Raw genomic sequence first — 27,356 nt, forward strand, 5'->3', positions numbered from 1 at the left:
GACAACTTGTGCACATACGCCACCGCCAGAGGTCTGACCGCTTCTCGAGCGACATCCGCCTCAGCTCTCACTGCCTTAGACCATCTTCTGCAAGAGGCTTTCGGCAACCCCTGTCACGAGCAAACCAGGGAACCTGGCTGAAACCCACCTGGCCCATTGGTTGTCAAATCTCGGTCGCATCTTGTGAACGCATGACTTCCTTAGCACACACTCCAGACACAGTGAAGCAATGCTTCTTTTCACTAACTTGAAAGGCAAGGAATCAAATGACAGAAGCCCTTTTTTATTTATTGTCCATACAGAACTCAATCTTAAGAACTAAAACATGTAAAAATTGTTCACAGGCAGTTCACATGTAAAATCCAAGCCTTTTCCATGTTGTATAAATAGGGAAAAAACATTGCGTGCAGCTTCAGCAAAGTTCAAGCTTGTGTCCTTTGTTAAAATAATCAAAAATTCTACCACGCTAACTTTAAAACTTTGTGAGATGTTAAAACCTGATGAAGAACTTGGTTCATTTGTGAAAGATGTTACATAATAACGGCGCGACACGCCATCCAATACAAATGCCCGCATTCTGCAGAAAACAAACCGCTGGTAAAATGTTATAAAAGTGGACTCCAAGTAAAACTTTAAAACAGATCAAAAATCATCAATAGAAACACCGGCAGAGTTCTGGAGCGAAACTGGATCATTTCTTATACTACATTCCCTGACTGCAGTAAAAAGGCAGCGTGGGGTACAGAATAAAATAAATCAACAACATCCACAGAAACGGCAGAACCAACCTCCAATCAGATTCCTGGAATTCAGAAACTTCCGATTTTTTTGTTAAAAACGGATCCCCTATATCTAGTTTGCTCAAATGCTTCAACAAGAAACGACTAATATGCTTCTGCCAGAAACCCTTTTCCGTAACTGTCATTCTGTATGGGAAGCTTTGCTTGTGCGTTTTTACTGCAAAGAACAATCTCGGCACTATATTTTTGCTTTTGTCAATTTCTTTAGCAATGCTGACCAAACCGAGATGTTCACACAGTGCCACAGCGCGGCTTTTCGCTTTTGTAGACTTCACAAGGATAAGTGAAAAATTCTGAATCACTTGAGCTTCTCTTAGCGAGAATTTATCCTCAAACATAACTACAGAAAAGCCCTCCTTATCTGCTTGAAGGAGCATCAATGAAGCATTGCTGAAGTATGACACAATAGCTCCTATTGACATTTTTATGTGTCGCGTAGGCCTCGGGTACCCAGATTTAAAAGACAGTCAACGCCCTCGAGAAGGCACATTTCTTGCTCTTCTGGATCGGCCTTCCTTGCGATACATCGATTTACAGCTACCAGTTTATGCGGCGGCACTTTTGCCTCAATTCCACACATAGGTCGTTTTTGAAACACGGACGTCACCTTATCTAGCAAATAGATGTCCCGCACAACTACCAAACTACTCGCAGCTTTCTTCATGTCCTTTCTTGTTTCTTTCAGCGGACACTTGAGCATGCATATTCAGAGTTCTTCTGCCATCTTGAATGCCAACCTCATGACAGACCGAATATTTTTTTTCAGCAAGCCAGGCAGGATATTGCGTGACCGGCAGTGCGTAGAAGGTCGTTAAGCAGGCAAATTTGGCGCTAAAACGCAGACCTCAGAATCTTGCTTATTCGTTTCACGTGTCCCCATGAAGGTAACACTGGGCAAAAAGGCCACTCGCTTCTGCCGGAACCAATCAATTCTTCATGCAGAAGGCGATGCTTATTGGGCGATAGGTGTTGGCGACCACACGTGTAACCCATTCGTCAATAAAGCTTGGAGATGACATACAAACAGAAGGGCCCACTGTATTAGAAATATAGCTTAAGAGAACTTCTTCTTGGGCTACTTGGCATTTGATCATTTTACTTTAAAGGCGCCACAACCAACCACACGCACGAGAGAAGAGAACAGGACAAAGCGCCATTCACAACTGGTTTAATTTGCAGAAACCACATACGTGCAAATATATACACTCAGCCAGCGCCTGCGCAACCTTTACAGATTTTTATTTCAAAAACAGCCACAGATATGTCGGTGCAGTTGCTTGAGTTGGATCGTACAGAAAGACGGAAACTGTGTACCTCATATGTATCAGTAATTAGACAACGAATCAACTTAAATAATAAAATTTTGAATTAAGGGACAAATATTGCAAAGTAGATATTACCATTTCTTGTTCTCATTAAAGTTGGAAATTGAGCAAGTGACTTTCTGACCCCCTTGGTATCTATGAAAGAAAAACTCGATGGTAGCTATGCGTTGAGTACAATAATTAGAATTAAACGAAGAAGCCTTGGACGATGAACAAAATAGGGAGAAGTTTCCAAACACACATTTTCGCATTTTAGAGTTATTGCCATGTCTAGTGATGCAGCTGCAACCAGTAAAAAGAAAAAAGATTTACCCCGATGGTGAGAGCCGAACAGAGCATGAAATCCCTAGATATTTTTGATGACACTTGGATATTACACATAAAATATTCACAACTGAAGCCAGGCAAAACAAATGGCACTGCTTTTCAGCTGGTTTCATGTCACATCACTGTTGAAGCTGTTCAGGCAACAAAAATACGCGAAATAATCCTCTTCCTTTTTCTTTCTTGCTTTCCTTCTTTTCTATTTCTTCCTTAATTTCCTTCTTTCTCTCCTTTTTCTTTCTTTTCTTTCTTCCATCATATCTTTCATTCCTTCTCTCTCTTTATTTCTTTCCTCCTTTTCATTCTTGCTTCATTTCTTTATTTCTTTTTTTGTGTTTCTAGCATGTTCACTAAGCAGCATCTCATAAGTTCCCTGCAGAACTGTGGAAGGTACAGCCATCCTCAGGCTTCTTTACACAGCTTTATTTACAGAGCTTAAACGATTAGTGACTAGCTGCTGACACATATCTCTCACCCATATCACACAAAGCCTGATCGGAGACAGTGCCTTGGAGAAAGACTTGTTCTCTGAGACATGTCTTGAAATGAAAAACGGCACTGTCTTAAAGGCTGGTAAAGTAATAATTTACATAAATGGTACCTTGGTGTAAACATTTCAGCAATCTGTTTTTCAAGACAATCTACAATTTTGGAATTGACACTTCTTTGAATCCAATATTTAAAAATTTAACTAAATGGTCTTTACTAATTATTTAACTTTCGAAAAAGACAAATATTGCAGACTAGGCCATGGAACTCTAAGCAGCCCTAAGCTGATTTCATTTGGTTAGGACACGTCTTTTTTAAAACCTTGGTTATATTTCAGTGAGGCACCAAGAATAAAATGCGCTGTTTTGCTTGACATTACACAGTCAGATTTGCTAATCAGGAGCAGGCCATGTTCTTCATTCAGGTACAAGACACTCTTAATGGTAAATGTGTTGTGTTGGCCACGAAATTTGTATGCATACGAATCCTGTTTTGAGCTCAGGTTTCCAAGGCACGTGATACATAGGAATAAAGCATCCACAAAGTCAAGTGAATTAAACATTATTAAATTATAAGATTGGGCAACAGTGCTAGCATTATACTGACAGCAGATGTAGCACACACCCAGCTAGGAATAATACTAATAACCAGTTGCCATCCGAGGTATTGCAGTGAAATCGAAGACACATTACAGGATGAGACTTCAGTCTCCCCGAGCATGATGTTCTTGTGGTGCAGATTATCCAATTGTAACTTCACATAGCTCTCAAGGCTTCTTACACTCAGCAACGACTGAATAAGAGCTGCGATTTGCACAGAATACCCACAAAGACCAAAGATCATTAGAGGAAAACTGTGTTTTCTCAGCAATGTACATTGTTGTCTCAAGTACGTAAACAAAATGGTAAAGAAAGAAATGTGGACATCTGATAAAATATAGAAAAAATTCTAATCATCATCATCAGCCTGACTATGCCCACTGCATCAAAATGGCACTCTGAAAGTAAGCTAATGCCTTTTGGATGTGTAGCAGTTTGCTAGATGATATCTAATAAATATTGCATTGAAATGAAATCTTGTCAAGATTTACTTAGAAATATGAAAATGATACAAGTAGTATACACAATATATACAGGGAAATATACATATAAAAACATGAACATATTTGCATTAGCTGTCAAGTTGTGTAAAATGAAACTAAATCTCAGCTGCACATTCTTGCCACTTTATCTTGAACTTCTTGAGCTGGTGAAGGGCGTGGCACACATTCGGGTCCACCAACAGGGTGGTCAGAGACAAATGCTAGCACCCTCTGGATTGATGCCTATGAGCTGCAGAAAAAGAAGTCATATTTAGAAGCTATACCATTCAACATGGATAAGCAGAATTCCAGGGCTAGCTGCATTACTAGTACCCACATAGGAATAACTTAAATTCCTTGCATTTGAACATCATCGCAGCCAAATTCTCTATAGACATAAGAGCTCATAACACCATTCACATAATGGTTATACCAAATTTTCATGCAAAACAAAGTGCCTCATATCCTTACAAGCACGCACAGCAAGATGCATTGTGCTAGTATGATAGCTACTGCTTCCCCCATAGCCAGCCAACAGGAAGTTGCTTCATAAATTACTCACTGCATTAAGATGTTGGAGTGCTATACATGGCCAATTTGTCACCAGAAATCTGCATCGCACATAACCCACAACTTTTTATTGCAGCACCACCTATTATTGCTAACCAAAATATTGTAAACTGAGCCACAGCCACATAAACACCAGCTCACAGGACCGAGCATACATTTATAATGCATCAAACAACAACTTTAAGGCTGGAGAGAACCTTATATGAAAATTTTAATTTGTTGCTAGATGCCTAGTTACCACTTAAATGTATAGCCCCACCTAAGCATGTATATGAACACGATAGCAAGACGGGCGAGTTGGTGACACATACTTAAGAGAAAATCCCCGCCTTTTGCGCTATTTTCCCTTAGGTATGCATAAGAAATAATTCTGATGACATCTTTTTAGGACCAGAGATAAAACTTTACCCCCTTTCAAAATACACATTGCAACAAAACATAGCTCAAGGCATTACGGCAAGTTTTGCATTGCAGCATCATCACGATCAGCCTGCCTACACCCACTGCAGGGCAAAGACCTCTCCTATGTCTCTCCAACTAACCCTGTCCTTTGCCAGCTGTGCCCAGCCTATGCCTGCAAACTTCTTAATCTCATCCGCACACCTAACTTACTGCCACCCTCTGCTACGCTTGTCCTCTCTTGGAATCCACTCTGTTACCCTCAAGGACCAGGAGTTAATACATGCACTGCCCAATTAACGCACGTTTTTTCCCTCTCCCACTTTGCAAACTTCCAGTCCTAATGTTAAACCTATCATTTTTCTTTCCATAGCTAGCTGTGCTGTACTTAACTGGCCGTCGAATTTCTGCCCCGTAAGTGAGTGCTATTAAGATACAGCTGTTGTATAGTTTTCGCCTGTGGGATACTGGTAAACTGCTATTCAAAATCCGAGAGAACTGACCTATGCACTCCACTCCATTTTTCTAGTTACTTCCCTCACATGATCCAGATCAGCAATCACTATCTGCCCTAAGTAGACATATTCCCTTACCACCTGCAACCCCTCGCTACTAATTGTGAACTGCTGTTTCCTTGCAAGACTATTGAGCATTACTGTGGCTTCCTGCATGTTCATTTATAGACCCACCATTCTGCTCTGCCTGTCTAACTGCATCTCGTGTTAAAACAAAGTACGCAGCATACAGGACCTCTATGGTAGCTAAAAAGCTGGGGCTTTCAGCCCAATATCACAATGCATGTGCAATCAAAGATGCTCTTGAATGGGAATAACTCTTTACTATCAAGAGCATGCTCAATTAAAAGATGAGTTGTGATTACATCTCACTAAACAAAGTGATTTTTTCACAGCTGAGGCTCAGAGGAATATTTTTCACACAATAGTTTGAGCATGAAGGATTCTAAACCTACTCACATAGGCACCCAAGTCACCACCCCTCACAAAATCACAGAACTATTATGTGCCACGTTGATGGTAGATGCTCAAGCTGCTAGATGCAGATATGGCATTGCATTAATTATTTTTAAAAGGAATCTCTGAAGGCAACATTACAGAGCAAAGATTAAAATTTTAGAGCCTAACCAAAGAGCATAAATGGTGCAATGTGATGCAAGGCACCACCTCACAGTAAAGACTGCAACATGCGCTGTGGGTAGAACTTTGTGGTAGTATCAGCTAACTAGATGCCTCATGTCATTCTTGAAGCTGCACTAAGCCTCGCTTTGGCCAATTTTTAGCCAATCTGATGCATACTGTGTGCATCATATTGGGCGATGCCAAAAATAGCACCTAAAAGACAACCGAGTTTACGTTTTAAAGTTTCACATTTAAAGAGCGGTGCTGCTCCAGGTTGACTACTTCTACATCACAAAATACACAACCTGTATATGTATCTGCGGCACACTAAAGCAAGCAATGCCATTTTATAAATGCTCAATATAGAAAAGCAAAATTAACGAGTTTTTAAATGTGCACTTCAGAAGCTCAGTATCTCAAACTGCACTGCAGATTAAGAAAATTTAAAAACTGAGCTCAATTTCAATGTTGGCAGCCCTTAATTCTGCAATGTAATCTTGCCCCAATCAAAAAAAAAGAAGACTAATTATTTAGTTAAGGGCATAAATCTTGAGCTCTATCAAGTACTTAATATGTGCCTTCTGTGCAATATATGAGACAGATACTGCGCCATTTCCTTTCCTCCCAAAAACCAATTATTATTATTATTATTATTAGAATCCACCTGTACAAACCATGGCCACCTACCTCTTAGTTATTAGAATGAAAACCTGGCAACATAACAAAAAATCACCCAACATTTTTGGCGTCCTTTCGGCTGGAAGTTTCATTTTGCTTCATTTGTTCTCAATTAGGTGATCACACTGACTGAGCTGATGCTGACCGCAACTCTGCAGGTGGGCACTTGACTGAAGAGGTTTTCAATAAAACTAGCTGTAAGCATTCCATTTTTAGTTAGGGCACTTAGCTACTAAGCCAGGTTTCCAGAGTGTTAATCCAGGCCAGTTGATGGAGTTAACACGTAAAAGATGCAGTGTGCTGTGCTATGTCAGTGCACATTAAAAATCTCCAGGTAGTTAAAATATATTCACAAGCCCCCCCTACAGCATCCTTCTCTTCTTCTTTTAGCCTCTACCCTCACAGTGCCATTGAGGTGTCCACTGAGCAGTGAGACAGCTATGTGTCAGCCTTTCCTCAAAAAAATGTCCTATATGGCTCTGCGATCTCTTGTGTTTTCCTGCACTTTCAATTTCCAACTGGCTCAACAGTCTGCTTCGTAAAGGATGTGTACTTTTCCTGCCCTTTCAATTTCCAACTGGATCAACATGAGCTGCATAGGTTCCAAGTTAAAGCTTGACAGAACAGATTTGTGTTTCAGCATTGCTTTATTATGTACCGCGACCGCAGACCATTTCCACCAGCTGCCGAAGGGCCAGGTGAGCTGCTTAAGGGTGGTGGAAGCAGTGTACAGTGGTGGTACACGGCAGAGGTATATGGAGGCCCTCATTTGTACTGTCGAAAATGATGTCAAAAGCTGCTTCATGAGCGTAAATATACAGTCAACTTTTCTTGTCATAGTAAATCCCACATTTTCTACTAATGGGCAAGACTGAAGGGAGTACAGGCCCATGAACTTACATCCAGTCAGGACGACAAGATGACTGAAACATTTATGATGATATGGAATGGGCAAGGAGTAAGGTAAAAAAAACTAGTCAACTCTACTGATGGAAGACTTGAATGGAAAGGTAGGCCAAAGGCAGCAAACCAGATCGCCAGAGAATATGGCATAGGTCCCAAGACCAGCAGTGGGGGCTATCAGTAGAATTCCCAGAATAGTCTGAATCTTGAATATCTTCTGCAAGCAAACTGGAACAAGAATTACGGACTGGAGAAAACTAGGGCAGAATAAACAGATGAATTCAAAATCTTGCCCGAAAACAGCTATTCTGCTTTAGCCAGGACAGTCAACTTGTATTAAGATGAATAATATCTCAAAATCATTACAGGGTGTGTGTAAAATAGGAGTTAGGGTAGCTAGGCATGATTTTAGTACGTCTTACAGGGGATGAAAGAGCTGATTAAGAATCACAAGCCATGAAGTCCTTTAACTCCATAGATAAAACTGACAGGGCTATAGAAGATAAGAAATAAGGACAAGATCAACAATTCTAGGTTCTAGGTTCAATTCTAGGTCCCCTCCTTTTTCTAATCTATATTAATGACCTTCAGACTTACTTAAATACAACCCAATGTCTCTTGTACGCTGACGACACAACCATCATGGCAACTGGTAACACGTCTTCTGAATTAACCACAAATCTTGACTCGTTGCTGCATTCTTTAGAGAACTGGAGTCACGCTAACTGTATTAACATTAATCCGTCTAAAACCAGTTTTGTGGTATTTCACGCCCCTCAAAGAAAAATTACTTCAAATTTATCAATAACTATCAACAATGTTTCAATACCGCAAACACATTCTGCTACATTTCTAGGTGTGATAGTTGACTCGAACCTAAAGTTTAATCATCATGTTGCCTCCGTTGTTAATAAAATTCGTTTCGGAATAAGGGCTCTCATCAGAACAAGGCCGTTCTTTAGCTTAGATACGTTGCTTTCAATCTATTACGCATTCATACACTCCCATATTAATTACTGTATCACTTCATGGGGTAGCACATACAGAATTCATCTTTCTATACTCATTTCTATGCAAAGACAAGCACTTAGAATCATCACTTTCTCTTCTTTTACCCAGCCGTCTGCACCTTTGTTCTATTCACTACATGTCCTGCCTCTTGAACATCTTCACAAATTTCAGGTCCTGGTTTTTCTTTTCAAAGTACATATGTGTTAATTTTGTCCCTGAAAATATAATTACAAATAATAACGTCACGCGTTTTGCTTTGTCGAACAATTTATTGTTGCCAAAAGTACGCACTAATTATGGAAAGCAAACTACATCGTTCTTTACCATCTCCACTTGGAATAATTTGCCCCCTTCACTGAAAACCCCAATGTCAATGTACAAATTCAAAAAAATGTTAAAACACCACTTGTTTGAATCCTTAGATGTTTAATAACGTTTTTGTGTTTCCAATCACTATGTAACATTCATTTGCTGTACACTTCTTTCCTTTTTGTCGCTTTATTTGCCTTCCTTTTTTTTTACCTCGAATTGTTGTGCATGCGCCGGTTTATGTATTCTGTTCATGTAGCCATAGGAGGCCCTATTTGCAGTCTCGACTTTTGGGCCTCCTGATGTATATACCCCATAAACCATGTACTGTAAATACGAAATAAACTTGATTTGATTCTGATTTGATTTTAAAAAAAGCTTCTGAGCAGGCTCTAAAGAGGGAATGTAGCCTAGAGGCTGTTAGGAGGATATTAGACTTCAGAATAACATAATCTGAAGCGGAGGAACTGCATAGACTCAGGAAGAGACTTACACAGACGAGCACTTTTTTTAAGACAGGTGTTAAACAGGAGCCAATGCACACTCCTTCCTTTTGTAGGATGTACTTATATTCCAGGTAATGGTGTTTTTTAGATAAAATAGCAGTTCTAAATATTCGGTGCACGAAACTCTGACTGTTTTGGAAGGCCACGACACCGAAGTGGTCAATGCTGTCCTCAACATATCCTAGTAGAGAGGCATGCGGGAGTGAATAGTACAAGACTTTGACGTCTATTGAGAAATCTTGAAGGCTTTTTCAGGATGGGACATAACGAAATCTAACACTTGTTCAGAGTTTTTGACCACAAACAGGTCATCCAAACTGAGGTTGTTTTTCTTGGACAAACAGTGCAACAAATTTTCTCTATGTGTCATTCCTGCACTTCAAAATATGACACATTCACCAACTAGCCCAATCCGCAATGCTTCTAGACATAAGAAAAATTATAAGTACACCCTAAAAGGTAAGGGCAATGCCATTATGAACATTGAAAGATAGTCAATGTAGCTGGAGCATTCTACAGATACCATATACATCAGCTCAAGTTATTAGGACACTAATGATGAAGCCAGAGGTGTGGAGGAATTCGACATCTGACACATGGTGCCTTAACCATTTTGTTTACTTTTCAACTAATATAATGAAACTTTGCATGCTTATGCAGTTTGTCATCCTTACTTCAAAAATGGAATTACTTTTTGTGAGAACTCATCAGTTCTTACAATAAATACAAAGAGTGCGCTAAAATTTGTGAAAACAGAAAGTAACCACTCACAAAAACCTGTTAATAACGCATGGCTAGATAGCACAAAGGGTAAGAAACACAATGTTTCAAGCAGATTTTTGACTGAATATTTTTTTACTTTAATGCACTTTGAATTTCAGAGGTCAAAACATTGCAACACTAGTAATATTACAAAGTTCTCTTCTAAAACAGTTCAAAGCAACAAGTAAACTGTAAGTAACATTGTGGTCTCTAGAATTTCTCTTTACACTGAAAAATATTGCTTTATCTTCAAAAGGTGTTGAGATATTACATTCACAAAAGTGACAAGAGCCCAAATTCCATTTCTGAGAAAATGACAAAAACAAACAGAAGTCCCTTTTAAGGTAATTGAGTGCTTCCTTTTCAAGAGAAGAAAAGTGCAGCAGACGGCATCAGTCAGGTGGCTGGATGAGATAAGGAAGTTCGCTAGAACTAAATGGTAGTAGCTGGCGCAGAGCAGGACAACTGCAGCGATATGGGAGACGCCTTTGTCCCACAGTGCGGCACAGTAAGGCTGACACTGATGGTAGCTAAAAAATGTGGAGAGTTGGAGCTTGCACTTTTTTTATGTAATGCAGCCTACGCTTACCCGTGCTTATCCTCACCTGCTTAGTAAGGTGCCTGGTCTCCGTACTTCTGGGAGTGGTCCCGGCACAGGTTTGGCCTCAAAAAACTTCTAGCACACTGCAAAAAGATTGCAACGGCAACATGTATGCCCCTCAGGGTTCATACAAGCTATACAGAAAAAAATTCAAGGATATTCAAGGACTTTCAAGGCCCTTCTAGAAGGTTTTCAAGGACTTGCTACGAAGCTGTATTTCGTAGTTTCGCAACACAAAAGTATTTTCAAAAAATAAATATCTTTATTGCACTCAATGTAGGATAACATATCTGTTCAAGAGACCTCCTGAAGCTTTGCCTCAATCTCTTTGTTGAGGTTTAACAATTGCTCAGCCTTAGCCTTTGCTGCTTTTCTCATATAATTTGATTTGATTATGTAAGTGAGGTCATTGGCTGCTTCCGCCTTTTCAGCATGGTCGTCTGCTGATGCAGTCAGATCGCTAACAGCTGCTTCCAGTATCTTCCTTTTTTTATTGAGGCTGTCAAGCTGGGCCTCAGCACAGCGCTTTTTTGACTGCTTGACACATTCTTGTTCCAGCCTTTTCTGGGCTTCCAAGTAAGCACTATAATGATGCGTTGCAGCTGATACCGCCTTCCTCAAATCTTTTATGATGACAATGTTAAAGATACCACCTGCTTTTTCCACTGCATCGCACACAATTCGTTGTGAGATGTAAGAGAGGCCTTTCAAGTTCTCTACAGAGATCTGTCGGTTTATGCTAAAGCCTCTCTCAACAGTTGCCTGACCATGGCTTAGCACAAGCAAAGATTTTACAACTTTCCACAGCTCTGCATAAGAAGCATTGAACTGCAGAAGTTCACTAAAAAAGGTGTCCAGACTGGTGGCTTTCTCGAAAAGTCGCAGTTGATGTTTTTCTTGCAACAGCTCCGTGTACTCTGCAAGTACAGAGTCTCGACGCTGATCTGTCAGCCTCCCTGCCGCAATGAGTGCTTCCAACACTTTCTTGAGGCCTGCCAGACACTCATTAGGCCTGCAGCACATTTTTCGAGTGTCAAGCGAGGAAAGGCCTCTAACCACTGTGAACCTCAAGGGGCTCTTCTCAAGGACCTTCTTCGTCACTGCGACTAGGAACTGCTTACACTCCATCTTGAACTGAAATATATCTTTTGCACTTGCATTGCACTTCTTCAGGATTTGTTCGATTGTGTGACCAACATCCACTTTTTCCAGTGGTGTATGATTCTTTGGGTCCTCTATATCAATTTGCCGCATGCCAGTGATCCCCGTTGCTGAAGACAATGTAGAACACTTGATAAATTTTGTCATTAACTTTCTGACTATCGTCTCCAAGTCTCTCGCCAGAAGAAATAACATCAGTTTGTCTGTTTGGAATTCCAATAGGAATGGCTTCAGTGTGGCAGCAACACTAAGAGCAAAATTCAGCTTTGCCACTACTAATGTGTCCTGAATGAATTCAACAATGTTCTGAAAAGACACACACTTTGGCAGACTCACTTGCTTCTTCCTTGCGGATTCCACAAACTTCTTCACATCACTCCAGAGTTCCAGAGCTCTTTCGATGACTGCCACATTCTCAACCCAGCGATGGGCAACATATTTCAGAGGAAATACTGCCTTCCCAGTGAGTGCTGAAAAATCATGCCTCCTTGCAGGGGCATCCTCAAACAGTGCACTCAGACTGGACAAAAGGGTGTCGAGTCCCCACTTGCTCGCTATGATGCCTGCCTTGTAGGCATTGTACACAGTGTGAAGGCTGCAAGTACCCAAGTCAAGACAGTGGACTTGAAAGTTCTGCTGCAGGTGAGATTGCAGCATCTTGAAGAACTTCAGGTTCACGTTGGGTCCGTCCATTGAGATTTGAAGAATCTTCGCCAGTGGCAACGGTTCTAGTGCACTCAGAAGTTTGTCTTTAATATCCTCAGCCGTTGCGTGCCCCATGAAAACAGAAGTGTAGTACTTCGTTACCACCTTTCTGGACGAGTCCCAAAATCTTATGTGCACGTCCATTTGCTTTTCTTGAAGCCATTCTTTAGCAGACTCATCAAAAAGTACGACATAGTTCTCGCACCGTTCTATATCTCGTTGCAGCGATGACAGAAAAAAAGGTGTGAGGCCGTGGCAGGTTATGTAAGCACATTTCCTCTCACCACATGAGAAGCCTTTAGCGATCTCGCTATCAGGAAACATGCGTTTAAACAACTCGCCTGCTTCCGAAGAAGATCTGTAGGAGCAGTGGGTTGTGACTAACTTCAGCGTCCATAAAATTTCCGCATCTGTCACCAGCTCGTTTACCTTGCACGCGATGTTGACGTCAGACGACTGCGATGGAGTATCTACGGGTCGCGCGCTCGCGCTAGCGGAAAAATACTCGCGCACCGAACCTGCCGCTGCTCTCTTCATACAGGCGCTGTGCTTTGCACTCTTCATGTGGCTTTTCAGTGCAGACTCGCCCATAGCAACAAGGTCGAAGCACTTCCCGCAAGGTTTGCATTTTGCTCGATGTGGATTCGTAGCATCCGGTGCCACCCAATCCTTGTAGGCGCTGTTACTGAGCCAAGAGCTTTGAAATGTACACTTTCCGGGAATTTCTGCGGATCGCGGGATTGCTGCAGTCCCACGCAGAGAACTGTCTGAACACACGGCTGCAGAGAGTAAACGTCAGCGTACGCACGTGCAACGCAAAACCACGAGACGCCGAACCAACGGCCGGTGATGTCGATGGCGATACAGCCGTACACTTTTGAACGGGCGATCACGCCACCTCAATGTGGCCAGCTGTCTAAAGGGCTCCACCAAACTTGTCAAACTTTCAAGAAATTTCGTGTAACGGTCAGTAGAAAAACTATGCGCTGAGAAAATAATCATTTTTCCCCTTTATGCACGGGTTTCGCACCGATTTTTTTTTGTGTATATCGCGATTTCCATCCCGCACAGGTAATTTCAAGGACTTTCAAGGGTTAAAAAAAATTAAGCACTTTCAAGGGCCTTGAAAACGCAATTTCCAAATTCAAGGGTTTTCAAAGATTTCAAGGACCTGTGCGCACCCTGCCCCTATTTCCATTGTATTAGCATGCAACAAATTTGTGTGTACACATGAATACAATCTGTAAATCAGTATAGTTAGCATTTAGGCGATTTTTACAAGTAAAGACATGAGAATCTCTGGGCTTATTTTACAACCCAAGATCCAATCAGCACAGCTGCAGGATGACAGATGAAATGAAAATCGGTTTTTGGGAAAAGGAAATTTTGCAGTATCTGTCTTGCATCTGGGCACACCTGAACAGTGCCATAAGACAAGGATAAAGGAGGGACTGAGAGAAGAAAGAAGTGCCGTAGTGGAGGGCTCTCGAATAATTTCGACCACCTGGGGATCTTTAATGTGCACTCACATCGGATGGGTGCCTTTGCTTTTCGCCTCGATCGAGACGCTGCCACCGCTGCAGGTTTGAACCCGGGTACTCCGGCTCAGTAGCCAAGCACCCTAACCACTGAGCCACCGAGGCAGGTATGACAGATGTTCATAAAAACATTTTAGAGACAAGCTATTTTGTGGATTCCAGAGGAAAAGCAAACTATGAACACTCCGCAAAGGTTGAAAAACAGTGCAAAAAAAGAGAAAACCGATATAAAACAGAAAACTTTCCAGTACAGCAGATAATGCACAAAAATGCAATGGGCTTTACCTCTTGACTGTGCAATTTGCCCTTTATATAACCTGCAACTACCAGAGCACCTATAGAAAATATAGAAAAATAGGCACAAGCACAATGCTTCAGAAAGCATCACTTTGTATTGGTTCTCACAGCCGCTGCAGAGGACTTGAAATTTTGCACGAAAGAGTGTGCCCATTGATGTTAACCACCACAATAATAAAAACGCTGTTGCGCTGCGTCCACTAACATACCTCTGTACCCTTTCCAGATGAAGTCACAAAGTGCTCCCATAGTGCAAATCATGTTTCAAGGTCTGATGGTTGCACAGTGACCACATTGGCAACAGTGCTCTTAGTTGTGGATATTTTTACAATGGGCAAACCAGTCATCGCAAAAAGCAATACACCTTTCAACACTGCAAAACGAACAACAGGTGTCCCAGTTGAGCAATGCTGATGTCAATGAAAGCACCAAGAATATAGTGACCATCAAAACTCTTGGGGCATCACTAATATGGAAGCCATGAATTTAAATGGGCATCACCCTTCAGAAAAAAAGGTCAAACTACTCACTACCCAGTAAACTCTACTGATGTACAGTGGATGTTCAAAATGTGGTTTCCGACTTTTTAGCTTCCCTTGATACAGAGTGCATTCATTGTTCTGCATTTTCACAGCTCTTATTTACCTGAGAAAAGCACCACTTGATTTGTCCTACTAAATCTGCCGGTGAGGGTTTTTAGGGAGGCTGCTCACATAATTTCAAATCTTAGTTAGAAATTGCCTTTTATTATCCTCTATACTTTGTGCATTATGACCGTGATGCTGCACCAGCTGCTGTGCTAAGTACATTGCAGACATATTTATGAAGTGTTTTATTGGCACAAGCAGAGAGCTGGCTTACATGTCACATTTCTTTAAGTTAGGTGCTTAGGAATTAGTGCAAAACTATGTCCCAGGGCTTAGTTTTGCAGTAAGATCAAAAAGCAACAACAACGACAATAATCACACTGCTGGATATAACCTTAACAACGCTGAGTACAAAAAACAAGTAGGTGATGTGTAAAAATTAATCCCCTTCTCTCTAAGGTTACCATCATTATTACCAGCAAAGTGTGCCACTGCTGGAAGAAAGCTCCTCCAAATGATCTTGAAATAAATTATTGACAAAACAGAAGACTGGAGCAGTCACATTTAAGCATAATACTGCCGTTGCCTTGAAAAAGACTGCGAAGAGAAAAAAATGTCTTTAGCAAAATTATTGCTCATTAGAAAAGGCCATGGGCACATATAAAAACCCCAAGAGCTCCCTGCTGCATGCACTGAAGGCCATGTGCCATGTGTATTTAAAGGAGGTGGGAGGTTGCCCTTATATCCCTAAGCAAGAAATCTTATACTGAAGAATCATACTCCAGTCTAATTTCACTAAGAATAAAGCTACACAAAGCACAGTGGAAACATCTCCCAGCATCACGTGTGTCAACTCTAGCTTCATCCCTGTTGTCCACACTGTTCTGCAACCCCTCCACTGCACATAAATCTGCCCTTGTATTGTAAATAATATTCTTTCTGGCATTGATGAAGCAACTGGCCTTATGAAAAACATACAGGCAAAGGAGTTCAATTTTAAGCCATGTAGTCGAGCTCACTATCACCATAGGGAATCCCAAGCTTCAGACAAGTGAGGTTAAAATTTCTTCCACCACATACACATATGGAAGGCTGGGATGAAAAAGAAACTACTCTTCGTGGCCCAGAAGCAGACGCGATGTGGTGCACCTATTTGAACTAATGCTGCAGACAAAACAAAATTGCCAGAAGAAAATAACTGATCATAATCAGAAGAAAACCTGCCACTTTTCACGATTTTCATACATCAGCTCGGTCTATTCGCTAGCTGTGAAGACCATTCTCAGAGCTAACAGGATAGCCAATTACATCGATTAGTAGCTGTATGCAGATTACTGCACGAAATACTGCCTAATGTGCCCAAGCTGCATGCCCTGCAACTTTTTTGTAACTAATAAGTCAGCATATGTGTGGAAACAGTGGTTAGTTAGCATGGTAAAGAAAGCTGACTGCTTTCATTCTGGGGTTGTTATAAAGGGCTGAGTTGCTATTCAATATTTTGACAGTACTTGCAAAAATTTCACTTTCCAAATTAATATTTGTTGTCACAGACTGCCCACTCAATCTTTCTGGTCCCATGTTTATTGCACAAAACAAGCAAACTAATCAGAAATTGTCTGAAATGTTATGCACTATAAAAATATTAATTCTGTGCTTTTATGAGTCATCAATTATGTAATCAGACCTGCAAGATTTTTTACAAAGAACCTTTCTCAGAAAATAAATTTATGAAGACATCTGTGCAATTTCCATAGTAGAGACCACTGTGAAGAGAATAAACAAGCTGGACATCAGGCCAACACAAACTAAAAGATGATTTCACTAACTGCCTTTGTCATAACACACCCAGAATGTGAATTTCCCAGACTAGTTTCGTCGATACACCACTGTCACTTGGAGAAACCATTATTGGTTTAAATTTAGAAGGGTGATGCTCCAAGTACCCCTTACGTGAACAGTCCGGCAGGGTCGATGGAGATGTCAGAGTACAGCACAGCTATGCAAAATGCAGGCCAAGATGTTTCTTGCTGAATGCTGCATGAAAAAAAAAATAGGATGAGCACATCACGAATGGAAGAATGCAAGACAAGTCATTTATGATAAAGTCACACTCTGTCCACAATTGGAATGGTTGTTAGATACAAACTCACAGGTGTTTTATACCAGGTGTTATATGTAAAACTAAGTAATTTTCAAAAACAGGATTTTTTAGGTAAAATTATGGCTTTTGCAGCAAGGTATTGCCACTGTGTGCGGACATCACAGAACCGGTGAATCATTTTAACTAGTGAGGTGGTTAACTAACTTTCAGTAATTAATTTTAACTATTAGAGTTAGGCACCTGGTTGTAATTAGAGATTTGTTGCCAGTCGTTAGTTAAAGTGGTATCAGTTTTTAGAATTTCAGAAACATCATTCCCCTCGGTGCTGTGGCCTAACAAATTTTGGCTACATCGTGCAAAATACATGCACATTTGAAGAGCATGCAGGCAAAGCAACCCCTCCAGTTCACGTAAGTAGTCAAAACAGCCAAATAATTAAAAAGTTAATTATTAGAATTTAATTAACCTGCTTACTACCCAAGATCACTCAACAGTTTTCTGGTGTGCCATTGCTGGCAGTACCACACTGCAAAAGCCATATTTTTACCTCAAAATCGTATTTTTGAAAATTAGTCTTCCCTGTAACACCTGGCCATAGTGTGGGGAATGGTCAGGGGCAGTGTTTTTGGCACATCAAACAGCCATTTGCCTGGCTAACCACTGCAATATGCACACAGAGAGTTCGCAATGTCACATAATGTAAAAGGGTACCAAAGAAGTGTAAAGTGAATGTTTTTACCATGGTGCTCTGTAAATTGTCTGCTTTTTGTGCATTTGTCAGCTGTCAGTCAGCTAAAAAGCAGCCTGTCATGACAAACACTGCACCTTCATAGTCTGCACTGTAGGTGGGGTGCAGAAAATGTGTATAATTTGTGCCTGTAATTCTATTGGCCAGCCATGATGGTGTTCATATACCATTTATGAGTGGAAGGTTTAGTTGGAAGGCTTTCCAACAGAGGTTGCTGGCAAGGCTGCAATTAATTTTTCTGCTCTCTACATTAGCCCATGTCTCTAAACTCTATTCAAATGTGTTTTATCTACTATGGCAACTGTCTGCATTACTGCATTACTAGAAGACTGATGGCGAAGTGCTGCACTATCTGCCAACGAAACATGGTGTGGAAAAATATGGAAAGCTAAAATGAAACGAATAGAAACAGCACGTTACTTTTGAAACAATGACTGCATACAAGATGATAGCACAAAAACATGGCCCTCATAAAAGTGATGCTAGGTTATGGAAGAATGTTTGTTGCTGCCACTGCACACCAAATGTTTTGGTATTAAAGTAGCTTAAACAATTCTTTATAATTCATGTTTCTGCACCAATCACAGCAACAAAATCAATGAAAGAGAGGTCACTAGCAAATCATTGTAACACAATGATTTTGATAAACCAGTTGACATTCTGCAATAAAAACAGCTTTGCCCTAGTAGCCTGAAAACTACGAGGACCGCCAAAAGAGAAAGCTCCTCCTAAAAGCTATGTCAAAATGTACAGTTAGAAGCAACATAAAAAGCCATTAACTATGGTTTGAGATATTAATGTACAGCAGACCCCAGCAAAACTTGTCTGCACAGAAACATGCAAATCCTTTCCAGTAGCAAGAAGTTTAATATCACACTTTCGGTTACATGTTCACTCCCTTGTAATTATATGTAACAGATTAGTGCATACAGGTAACTGCATTTTGTCTTGAGGCTGAAAAATAAATAATTAAATCTTTTGCTAATGATGTTACGGTTTCAAAAGGTGCTTAGAATATATCACATGAGGTAATAAAAAGCAGCAACAATCCAAGCCTCATTTCATTCAATATGATGCTAAAGTCAACCTGCCTCAACAGCTGGAATGACAATGAATTATGATGCAGCAATTATACTGCTTTTTTATGCCACAAGTTCAGTATACTAAACCTGGATGTCGCAGCTATTTTTAGGTCTTTTGAAAGCAAAACCGAAAGAGAGAAAAAACTCGCAACTATTTTTTAGTTATCAGTTGTAAGTGAACACACGTGGTGATACACGGACAATAATGCCTTAAGCAACATTAAAAAGAAGGAAGCACGCAACAGAATCTCTGCTTCCATGCTTGTTTATATTATGTGCACCACTCTATCTGTTCTCAGGGAGACATTTTTTCAAGGTAATAGTTCCTAACTTAAATTACCCCTCCCATCAAGATAAACCACATTTAACAGTGAATATGAATAAGTTTGGTTTATGTGGGTTTAATGTCCCAAAGCAACTCAGGGTGTGAGAGACCTGAATGTCAGTAATTACAGCCATACATATGCATCTTTATTTGTTGACCACAATAAGCAACAGAGCAATAGTAAGGCACCCCCCAAAAAAGCAATCATAAAAAGAAATATGCCTCTGAAACTTCATGTGAAAATCAAACAGCTAGGTAGATAGACATGCACACGGATACTTAAACCCGCCTAAAAAGCAATGCACTACTGAAAAAACAAAAGCACTACTGAAAAAACAAACTAAGAAAAAGTCAAACAAAAAATAATTCGAACTACTTAGTTTTCGTGGCTTTACCATTCAAGTTAGAAAACACGACTGGAAATTTCAGCCAGAAATGCCTCTCCCCTCTAAGAATTCTGTATCAAATATGATAGAAGTTGCCATTAATAACACCACACACATGGTTCACAATCTACTACACAATAAGTACACGGTAGGCATTTCGATGACTATCAGTGGTCCTGCAAGCATCTACACTGCACTCCCTCCCCAGCCCACTCCTGGATAAGTGTCCTCACTGTAGTGCCGCTGTGCTCCCAAACAGTGCCAATTGTGTAAGCAGTGTGCGGTCTATTTCCAAAACGGTTAATGTCCTCATACTAAACACTGGCCCATAAGGCAGGCTGCAGTACAGAGCTCTGCATTATTTATTTATTTATTTATTATCAATACCTCAAATTCCCCAGGAATGGGGTATTACATGAGGGATGGGCTGAGTGTGTCACTAATGGGAGATTGGATGGCAGCCTTGAAGTGCAGTGGATCGGAGTGGTGCACGGAGTCGAATGGCAGGCCGTTCCAGTCTCGAGCAGTTTGCACAAAGAATGAGCGAAGATGAGCTGTAGTCTGTGCTGGGGGAGGGTAGACTGTTTTGGGATGGTTGGTGCGGCTTGATAAGCGATGAGCTGGCAGGATAGCTGAAACATCAAGTTGGCTGTGATAAAATTTATGAAAGAAGAAGAGCCGAAAGATGCAACGTCTGGACTCGAGATTAGTAAGATTAGCCTCAAATTTAAGTGCAGTGACGCTGGTGTGATACGAGTAGTCCGAAAAAATAAATCTAGCTGCGCGATTCTGAACTGATTCGAGGGTGTTTGAAAGGTTAGATTGATGAGGGTCCCAGACTGAGCATGCGTACTCCAACTTCGGCCAGACAAATGTGAGGTATGTTAACGTTTTAATAGAAGCAGAAGCGAGTCGCAAGTTCCTACGGAGGAAGCCAAGAGTGCGATTGGCTTCGTTTGTTATGTTTGTTATGTGCGCTGACCAATTAAGTGTGTTAGAAAATGTGATGCCGAGATATTTATACGATTGAACAGATGCAATTTCAGATGCACTAATTTCGTACTTGAAGGGTTGAGTGTTTTGGCACCGATGGAAAGAAAGCAATGACGTTTTGTTAGTGTTTAAGGACATTAACCAAGTGTTGCACCAGGCTTCAACACGTTTAAGGTCGTCTTGAAGTAAGCGAGAGTCCGAGGTGTTATGGATGGGGCGGTAGATTACACAGTCGTCTGCAAATAGGCGGATATGAGAAGTGATATTATTAGGCAGGTCGTTAATATAGATTAGAAAAAGCAAAGGCCCAAGCACAGTGCCTTGGGGGACACCGGAAAGGACCGGGGAGCAAGATGACGAAAGTTTATTAGCATACACAAATTGTTTCCGGTTAGTGAGAAAATTGCGTATCCAATCTAATACAAGGGGGTTAATGTGTAAGCTTGAAAGTTTAAGTAGAAGTCTTTGATGGGGAACCTTGTCGAATGCCTTTTCAAAATCCAAAAAGAGAGCATCCACCGGAATGTTTAAATCGAGATTAGAGCTTATGTCGTAAATGAATAAAGCGAGTTGAGTATCACATGATAGCCCTTTGCGAAACCCATGCTGATTAGGATGAAAAAAAGTGACAGATATCAGGAATTTTACTATGTGAGAGTAAAGCACATGCTCCATTAGTTTTGAACAAACGCTAGTTAGTGAAATGGGACGATAACTAGAACATAAAGATGGAGGACCTTTTTTCGGGACTGGAACAACCTTGCCTACTTTCCAATCTTCCGGCACCACTCCTGATGACAATGATTGCTGGAAAATATGGCATAAAATTACTGACAGTGTTTTTCGTATGTTTTAGTACCTTGGTGTTAATGCCATCGACACCTGCAGAAGATGAAAGCCTTAATGAGTCAATGATTTTCACAATACCGGGAGGATTAAAAGTGATCTCAGGCATAACAGTGTGATCGTAATGGGGAAAATCTGGTAAATTGTTAGCAGGTTCTTGTGTGAAAACAGAAATGAAAGCACGGTTTAGTTCTTCGGCTGTTTGACTTGCAGGAATCGGGCGATTGCAGTGATCGTGTAATTGTAATGGTTGCGAGCGTTTAGTGTTTATAGTGCTCCAAAATTTTTTAGGGTCATTTTTTAACATGGTTGGCAAAACTGATGAATAGAAAATGCGCTTTGTTTTGTTAGCAAGTGACTCAAACTCCTTTTCCGCAGTGTAATACTTTTTCCATGAGCATTCGTTGTTAATTCGTTTAGCAGTGCGAAAGTCTTTTCTTTATGTTGTTGAGACGTTTCAGCGTGCGGTTGAACCATGGCGATGATTGTTTATCGGTTACAGTGATCCATCCTGTGCGGTTGTTCAACATATATAGTAAACTCAGCAAAAATGCAGGCATCCTACTTCACATTGATGCAGATTGCTGGTCACTGGCCAAAGTCAAAAGATGAAAAAGACGTTTCGGGAGCACTACGGCTCCCTTGTTCACTATGAAGCAATCGGTGCACGGATTCGTCCTTTTGTAGCACCCAGTAGCGTTTTTAATGATTTGGCATAGATAGGATGTAGAGTTCCGTCGTTCCTGTTTAATGTGTTAGACGATGTCTGTATAATAAGGGACTCAAGATTCTGCCGTGCTGATGTGTTCTTTTCTGTTGTCAATATCTTTACTTGATCCCAGTTAATCTCGTGGCCGGATTCTTGCACATGCTCGGCGATGGCTGTAGATGCTGCTTTCCGGTTTCGGACGTCGTTCTGGTGCTCTCTCAGGCGTCTCCTGAAGTCCTTTGTTTCACCGATATATATTGATGAGCAATCGGCGCAGTCTATCTCATATACAACACCTGGAAATCTTTCACGAGGGAGCTCGTCCTTCACATTCACCAGTTCTGTTCGCACCTTGCCAGCGGGGACGTGCGCGATGTTGACGCCATGCTTGCGGAAAATACGTGCAAGCGTTTCGCTAATTCCCGCCACGTATGGGACAGCAGCTCGTTTTTCTTTTGTTTTTTCTGTGCTCTCGCGTTCTTTGGAGGTAGGCTGATTCGCTGTCATTCTTCTTTCGGTGTTCCTGATGAAGGAAAGAGGGTAGCCGTTTCTTCGAAGATCCGACTCTATTCTTTTCATTTCGCTCTTTAGATCGTCATCTTGACTGCAGACCTGTCTGGCACGGTTGATCAGGGAGACAACCACAGACCGTTTGTGAGCGACTGGGTGCACAGAACTGAAATTTAAATATCTTCCAGTGTGCGTGGGTTTGCGGTAAACATTAAATACGAGACCAGTCGGAGTACGCCCATTGCTGTTCCGAAGGTCTGTTGGTAAAAGGTGCCATTGTAAGTGACAGCGGCGAACATCACAATGGAAATAATCGAAAACAAAGCCCTTACCACTTTCCAGCCGCGACCAAAAATATTTCTAAGGCATGTGGACGACTGTTTCTGTGTCCTAGAGCGCAAGCACATGGCCCTTTTTCTAGACCACCTGAACTCCATTGAACCCTCAATCAAGTTCACTTTTGAGGAAGAAACTGATGGCTGCCTCCCATTCCTAGACACCACGGTAACCCGTACTCCGACTGGCCTCGTATTTAATGTTTACCGCAAACCCACGCACACTGGAAGATATTTAAATTTCAGTTCTGTGCACCCAGTCGCTCACAAACGGTATGTGGTTGTCTCCCTGATCAACCGTGCCAGACAGGTCTGCAGTCAAGATGCCGATCTAAAGAGCGAAATGAAAAGAATAAAGTCGGATCTTCGAAGAAACGGCTACCCTCTTGCCTTCATCAGGAACACCGAAAGAAGAATGACAGCGAATCAGCCTACCTCCGAAGAACGCGAGAGCACAGAAAAAACAAAAGAAAAACGAGCTGCTGTCCCATACGTGGCGGGAATTAGCGAAGCGCTTGAACGTATTTTCCGCAAGCATGGCGTCAACATCGCGCACGTCCCCGCTGGCAAGGTGCGAACAGAACTGGTGAATGTGAAGGACAAGCTCCCTCGTGAAAGATTTCCAGGCGTTGTATATGAGATAGACTGCGCCGATTGCTCATCAATATATATCGGTGAAACAAAGGACTTCAGGAGACGCCTGAGAGAGCACCAGAACGACGTCCGAGACCGGAAAGCAGCATCTAACGCCATCGCCGAGCATGTGCAAGAATCCGGCCACGAGATTAACTGGGATCAAGTAAAGATATTGACAACAGAAAAGAACACATCAGCACGGCAGAATCTTGAGTCCCTTATCATACAGACATCGTCTAACACATTAAACAGGAACGACGGAACTCTACATCCTATCTATGCTGAATCATTAAAAACGCTACTGGGTGCTACAAAAGGACGAATCCGTGCGCCGATTGCTTCATAGTGAACACGGGAGCCGTAGTGCTCCCGAAACGCCTTTTTCATCTTTTGACTTTGGCCAGTGACCAACAATCTGCATCAACATGATTCCTGACCAGACGGTATGCCGTCAAACCCTCGACTACATCCTACTTCACAGTACATGGCTTGTACCTACAACACACTGACTGCCATAACGGTGGGCCAAAAGAGTGGCGAATGCCTGTTCTTTCATCTAATCTGTTTTCTCCCAACTGCACTCTGAAACCTTCATGGGAGCCAAGCATGGAGCCACCGATATCACATGGAAGCCGTCTATAATAGTGCCTCCAACAAGGGAACATAAATTGAGGCTCCTGCTACCACAACATTGCAAAAATATACCTCAGAAGATACATTACCTCTTCAAGAGAACCAGCTACACCAAGTAACAATGCTTAATCCCATCTGCAGTGCTGCCTCTATAGGAATCTGCATACAAAGCTGGCATTAGCAATGAAACTGGTTTCTCCATATTTTTTGAAAAAGCGAGAATGATGTACACAAGCAATACCCACCTACGAACTTTGCGCTGCAAAAACTGAATGAGTTAGTGCATTCGTTGAATGCAGGAAGTAAACGATTGAATCGATGCCTATAGGTAGCACTTTCCTTCCAGCACTAGCTCCATGATGCAGCAAAACACATACCATTGCAATGGGATCCAGCATATTGTAGCAAACTTGCAGGGCAGTGGACACTTGGGTGACCCTTTCGTTTCCTTAGAGATCACATGAATTATTCGTTTCATCTAAGCTACACTTCGGCTTTGACACTAGTGCCCACATACAACCTGCACAAATCCATTCATCACAATACCTCAAGAGCGGAGAAACTTGACTGAAAAGTAAATTGCAGTTAGGAAAAAAGAAAACTAAAGCTGAAGTCAGTAAATAGGGTCACACCCTAAACGTTGTGGTGCATCAATTAAAATCTAACGGCTGCTACAAAGACAAGAAACTGTCAATAGGTCTTCAAAACTGTTAACATTGTAACAATTAAGGAATCGCGATCAAAATGCACAGTGTATGGAGGAGACACACTATTAAAAAAAGAACATCATTGTTCTTACACAATGAACTGCACATTGATTTACTAATGCATCTACAAGATGTGCTCTAGGTCGAAACAACATTTATAATACTTGGAAGCGCGAAATACCCAGATACAGAAAACACGTGCCCAGGACAAAGCACTCCATGTATTTCGTGGTTGAAAAAAAAATGTCACTTCATACCACACTCTTCCAGCTTCCAATTTCAACCCAAAACCCGTTACAGAAAATCTCGACACAATCGCAGCGCGGTCAAGCAATAAGGTCAACCCGGCGAGAAAAACACAAAATTGAATCTGCAGCTGGCTGTTTAAGAGCATTTCTTTGCCGCTAGGCTACCTGCCGAATAAAGCGAAGGCTCCATATGCGTGAAAAAGAAAAAGCGACGCGCTGAGGCGGCGCGGCAAAGACGACCGCCGTTCGCTCTGTAGCTTGGTAGGTAGACGCGCTGGGTGAGACTCAAGCACAAACCAATCACGATACACCAAGTGCTATGGATCCCAAATAATGACCCTCTTTACTGTCTCCGATTTCCCGCATGGCGCATCCTCGCTGATCCCCTCCTTTCGAAACCGACCGGTTCAGGCAGCCGATGGTGACGGCGCATTTCGACGCCTTCGTGTCCCCGCTAGCGTGCAGCGCAGCGCCGACAGGCGAGACACGCGACCTGCACCAGCGGAGATCTGCTTTCGTTCGTACAGTGCTTGCAAGGTGCGCCGGCGTTCGAAACAAGGCGTTTCTATAACACGAGCACTATTTAGACGAAAAAACTTTCGCTTTCTCATTAGCAAAAGCTGCGCACTTCTTCCGTGGGGGCGAAGGGCTAGCGTTACACACGAGAGCATTGAAGTCAGGCGGTCTCTAATTATGGTATTCATAATGTATACGTGCCTTGGAAGACAGGAGGATGTTTGCAGCCCAAAGGTGTGCATCCAGCACGGCATGGCCCACGTCAAACGTCTTTGGAACAGCGCTGACATGCACCAGGCGCTCCCCGTCGCCACGACCGCCGCAAACGACGCTGCTGCGCATGCGTCGCTCACTCCGCGCGAGTCGAGTGCGCCGTAGCGCAGCTGCGAGCTGTATTTCTCCGCGAAAGAATGAAGTTCGATAAACGGTAGCATACTTCTCGCTTTTTTTAAGCAGATATAGCGCGTGTCGTGTGTATGATGTGTTTGAGCTGCTTTCTCATAGGGTCCTGCTCATAAGTGCACAGAATCAAAAGCTCAAAGTTTAATTGTGCGTTTTAATGGTAACGTAGGTACAGTGAACTAGTAAACTATCCTAGTGGCGCGAACGGGAGGGCACGGGCGTGCCGTTTGGCATAGAGACCACCAGGTGGTGCAACGGCAACTTTCTCTAGCGGCGTCGCGGCGTCGTCGCTGGAGCTTGTGTGTGTTTTTCGGAGTCGTTGTTCCTATGTGGTGTACTAATACGCCTGTAGTTAATAAACATGCATGCCGTTTGCTTCAACTAGCTTCAACGTAACCTCATAGGCACCTTTTTTCTCCCCTTTGAGCATTACGGCGATGATGAAAAATCGCGTCGTCGTATGCCGTCTGCTACCGAGAACGGGAGCCGGGAAATGAGAGAGGCTGACGGATTTGCCTGTGGATGTTAGTTGTCTAGGTGCATCTTTTGCCAGGCTGATATTGTTTACCTTCGATTATAGTTTGGTGCCATGGGTTTTAACGACCTAAGGCAACACAGGCTATTAGGGACGCCGCAGTGGAGGACTCTGGTTATTTCGACCACTCGTGTTCTTTAATCTAATTGTGCATCGACTCATTTTCAGGGACTTAGAAGCTTGGCATTTCCGGTTGTTGCTGCTATTGATGCATTTCATAAAAAAGTTAGGCGGGTTGTTATGTAAAAAGCAGTGAGCTCGGCTGCAACATTTTCACAGTGGTCTGGACAGCCAAGTCGAAGCTCTGTTTTTGCCTTAACCACATCTACAATATCAATGATACTGTCTGCATGTAATTCTAGGAGGCTAAACCATGTTGTGAAAGCATTTTCTAGGTCAGTTACAAATTCGTATAGGGCGGCAGCGGGATACAGAAGACCACCGTTGTCTTTCATGCGAGTG

General features: G+C 42.0%; 1 protein-coding gene and 1 long non-coding RNA gene across 7 annotated transcripts; both read right to left on the reverse strand.

The window, feature by feature from the left end:
• Positions 1 to 284: 284 nt before the first annotated feature.
• LOC144116309 (uncharacterized) lies at positions 285 to 26,302 on the reverse strand. 6 transcript variants are annotated; one of them, XR_013311836.1, is made up of 6 exons: positions 26,159 to 26,302; positions 24,864 to 25,006; positions 21,555 to 21,624; positions 17,133 to 17,216; positions 10,899 to 10,977; positions 1,560 to 4,269 (listed from the first exon to the last, which is right to left on the reverse strand). It is a non-coding gene; the product is annotated as an uncharacterized LOC144116309 (long non-coding RNA). The 6 variants fall into 6 exon arrangements; XR_013311831.1 differs by lacking the exon at positions 21,555 to 21,624 and having other exon boundaries at positions 285 to 4,269; XR_013311835.1 differs by lacking the exons at positions 24,864 to 25,006; positions 26,159 to 26,302 and having other exon boundaries at positions 1,563 to 4,269; positions 21,555 to 22,299.
• Positions 11,189 to 13,600, reverse strand: LOC144111265 (uncharacterized). Its single transcript, XM_077644852.1, has one exon. The coding sequence runs from the start codon at positions 13,349 to 13,351 to the stop codon at positions 11,189 to 11,191; it is 2,163 nt and encodes a 720-aa protein (XP_077500978.1). The 5' UTR covers positions 13,352 to 13,600.
• Positions 26,303 to 27,356: the final 1,054 nt, after the last annotated feature.

This window comes from Amblyomma americanum, chromosome 1 (assembly GCF_052857255.1).
Source record: "Amblyomma americanum isolate KBUSLIRL-KWMA chromosome 1, ASM5285725v1, whole genome shotgun sequence".
NCBI lineage: Eukaryota > Metazoa > Arthropoda > Arachnida > Ixodida > Ixodidae > Amblyomma > Amblyomma americanum.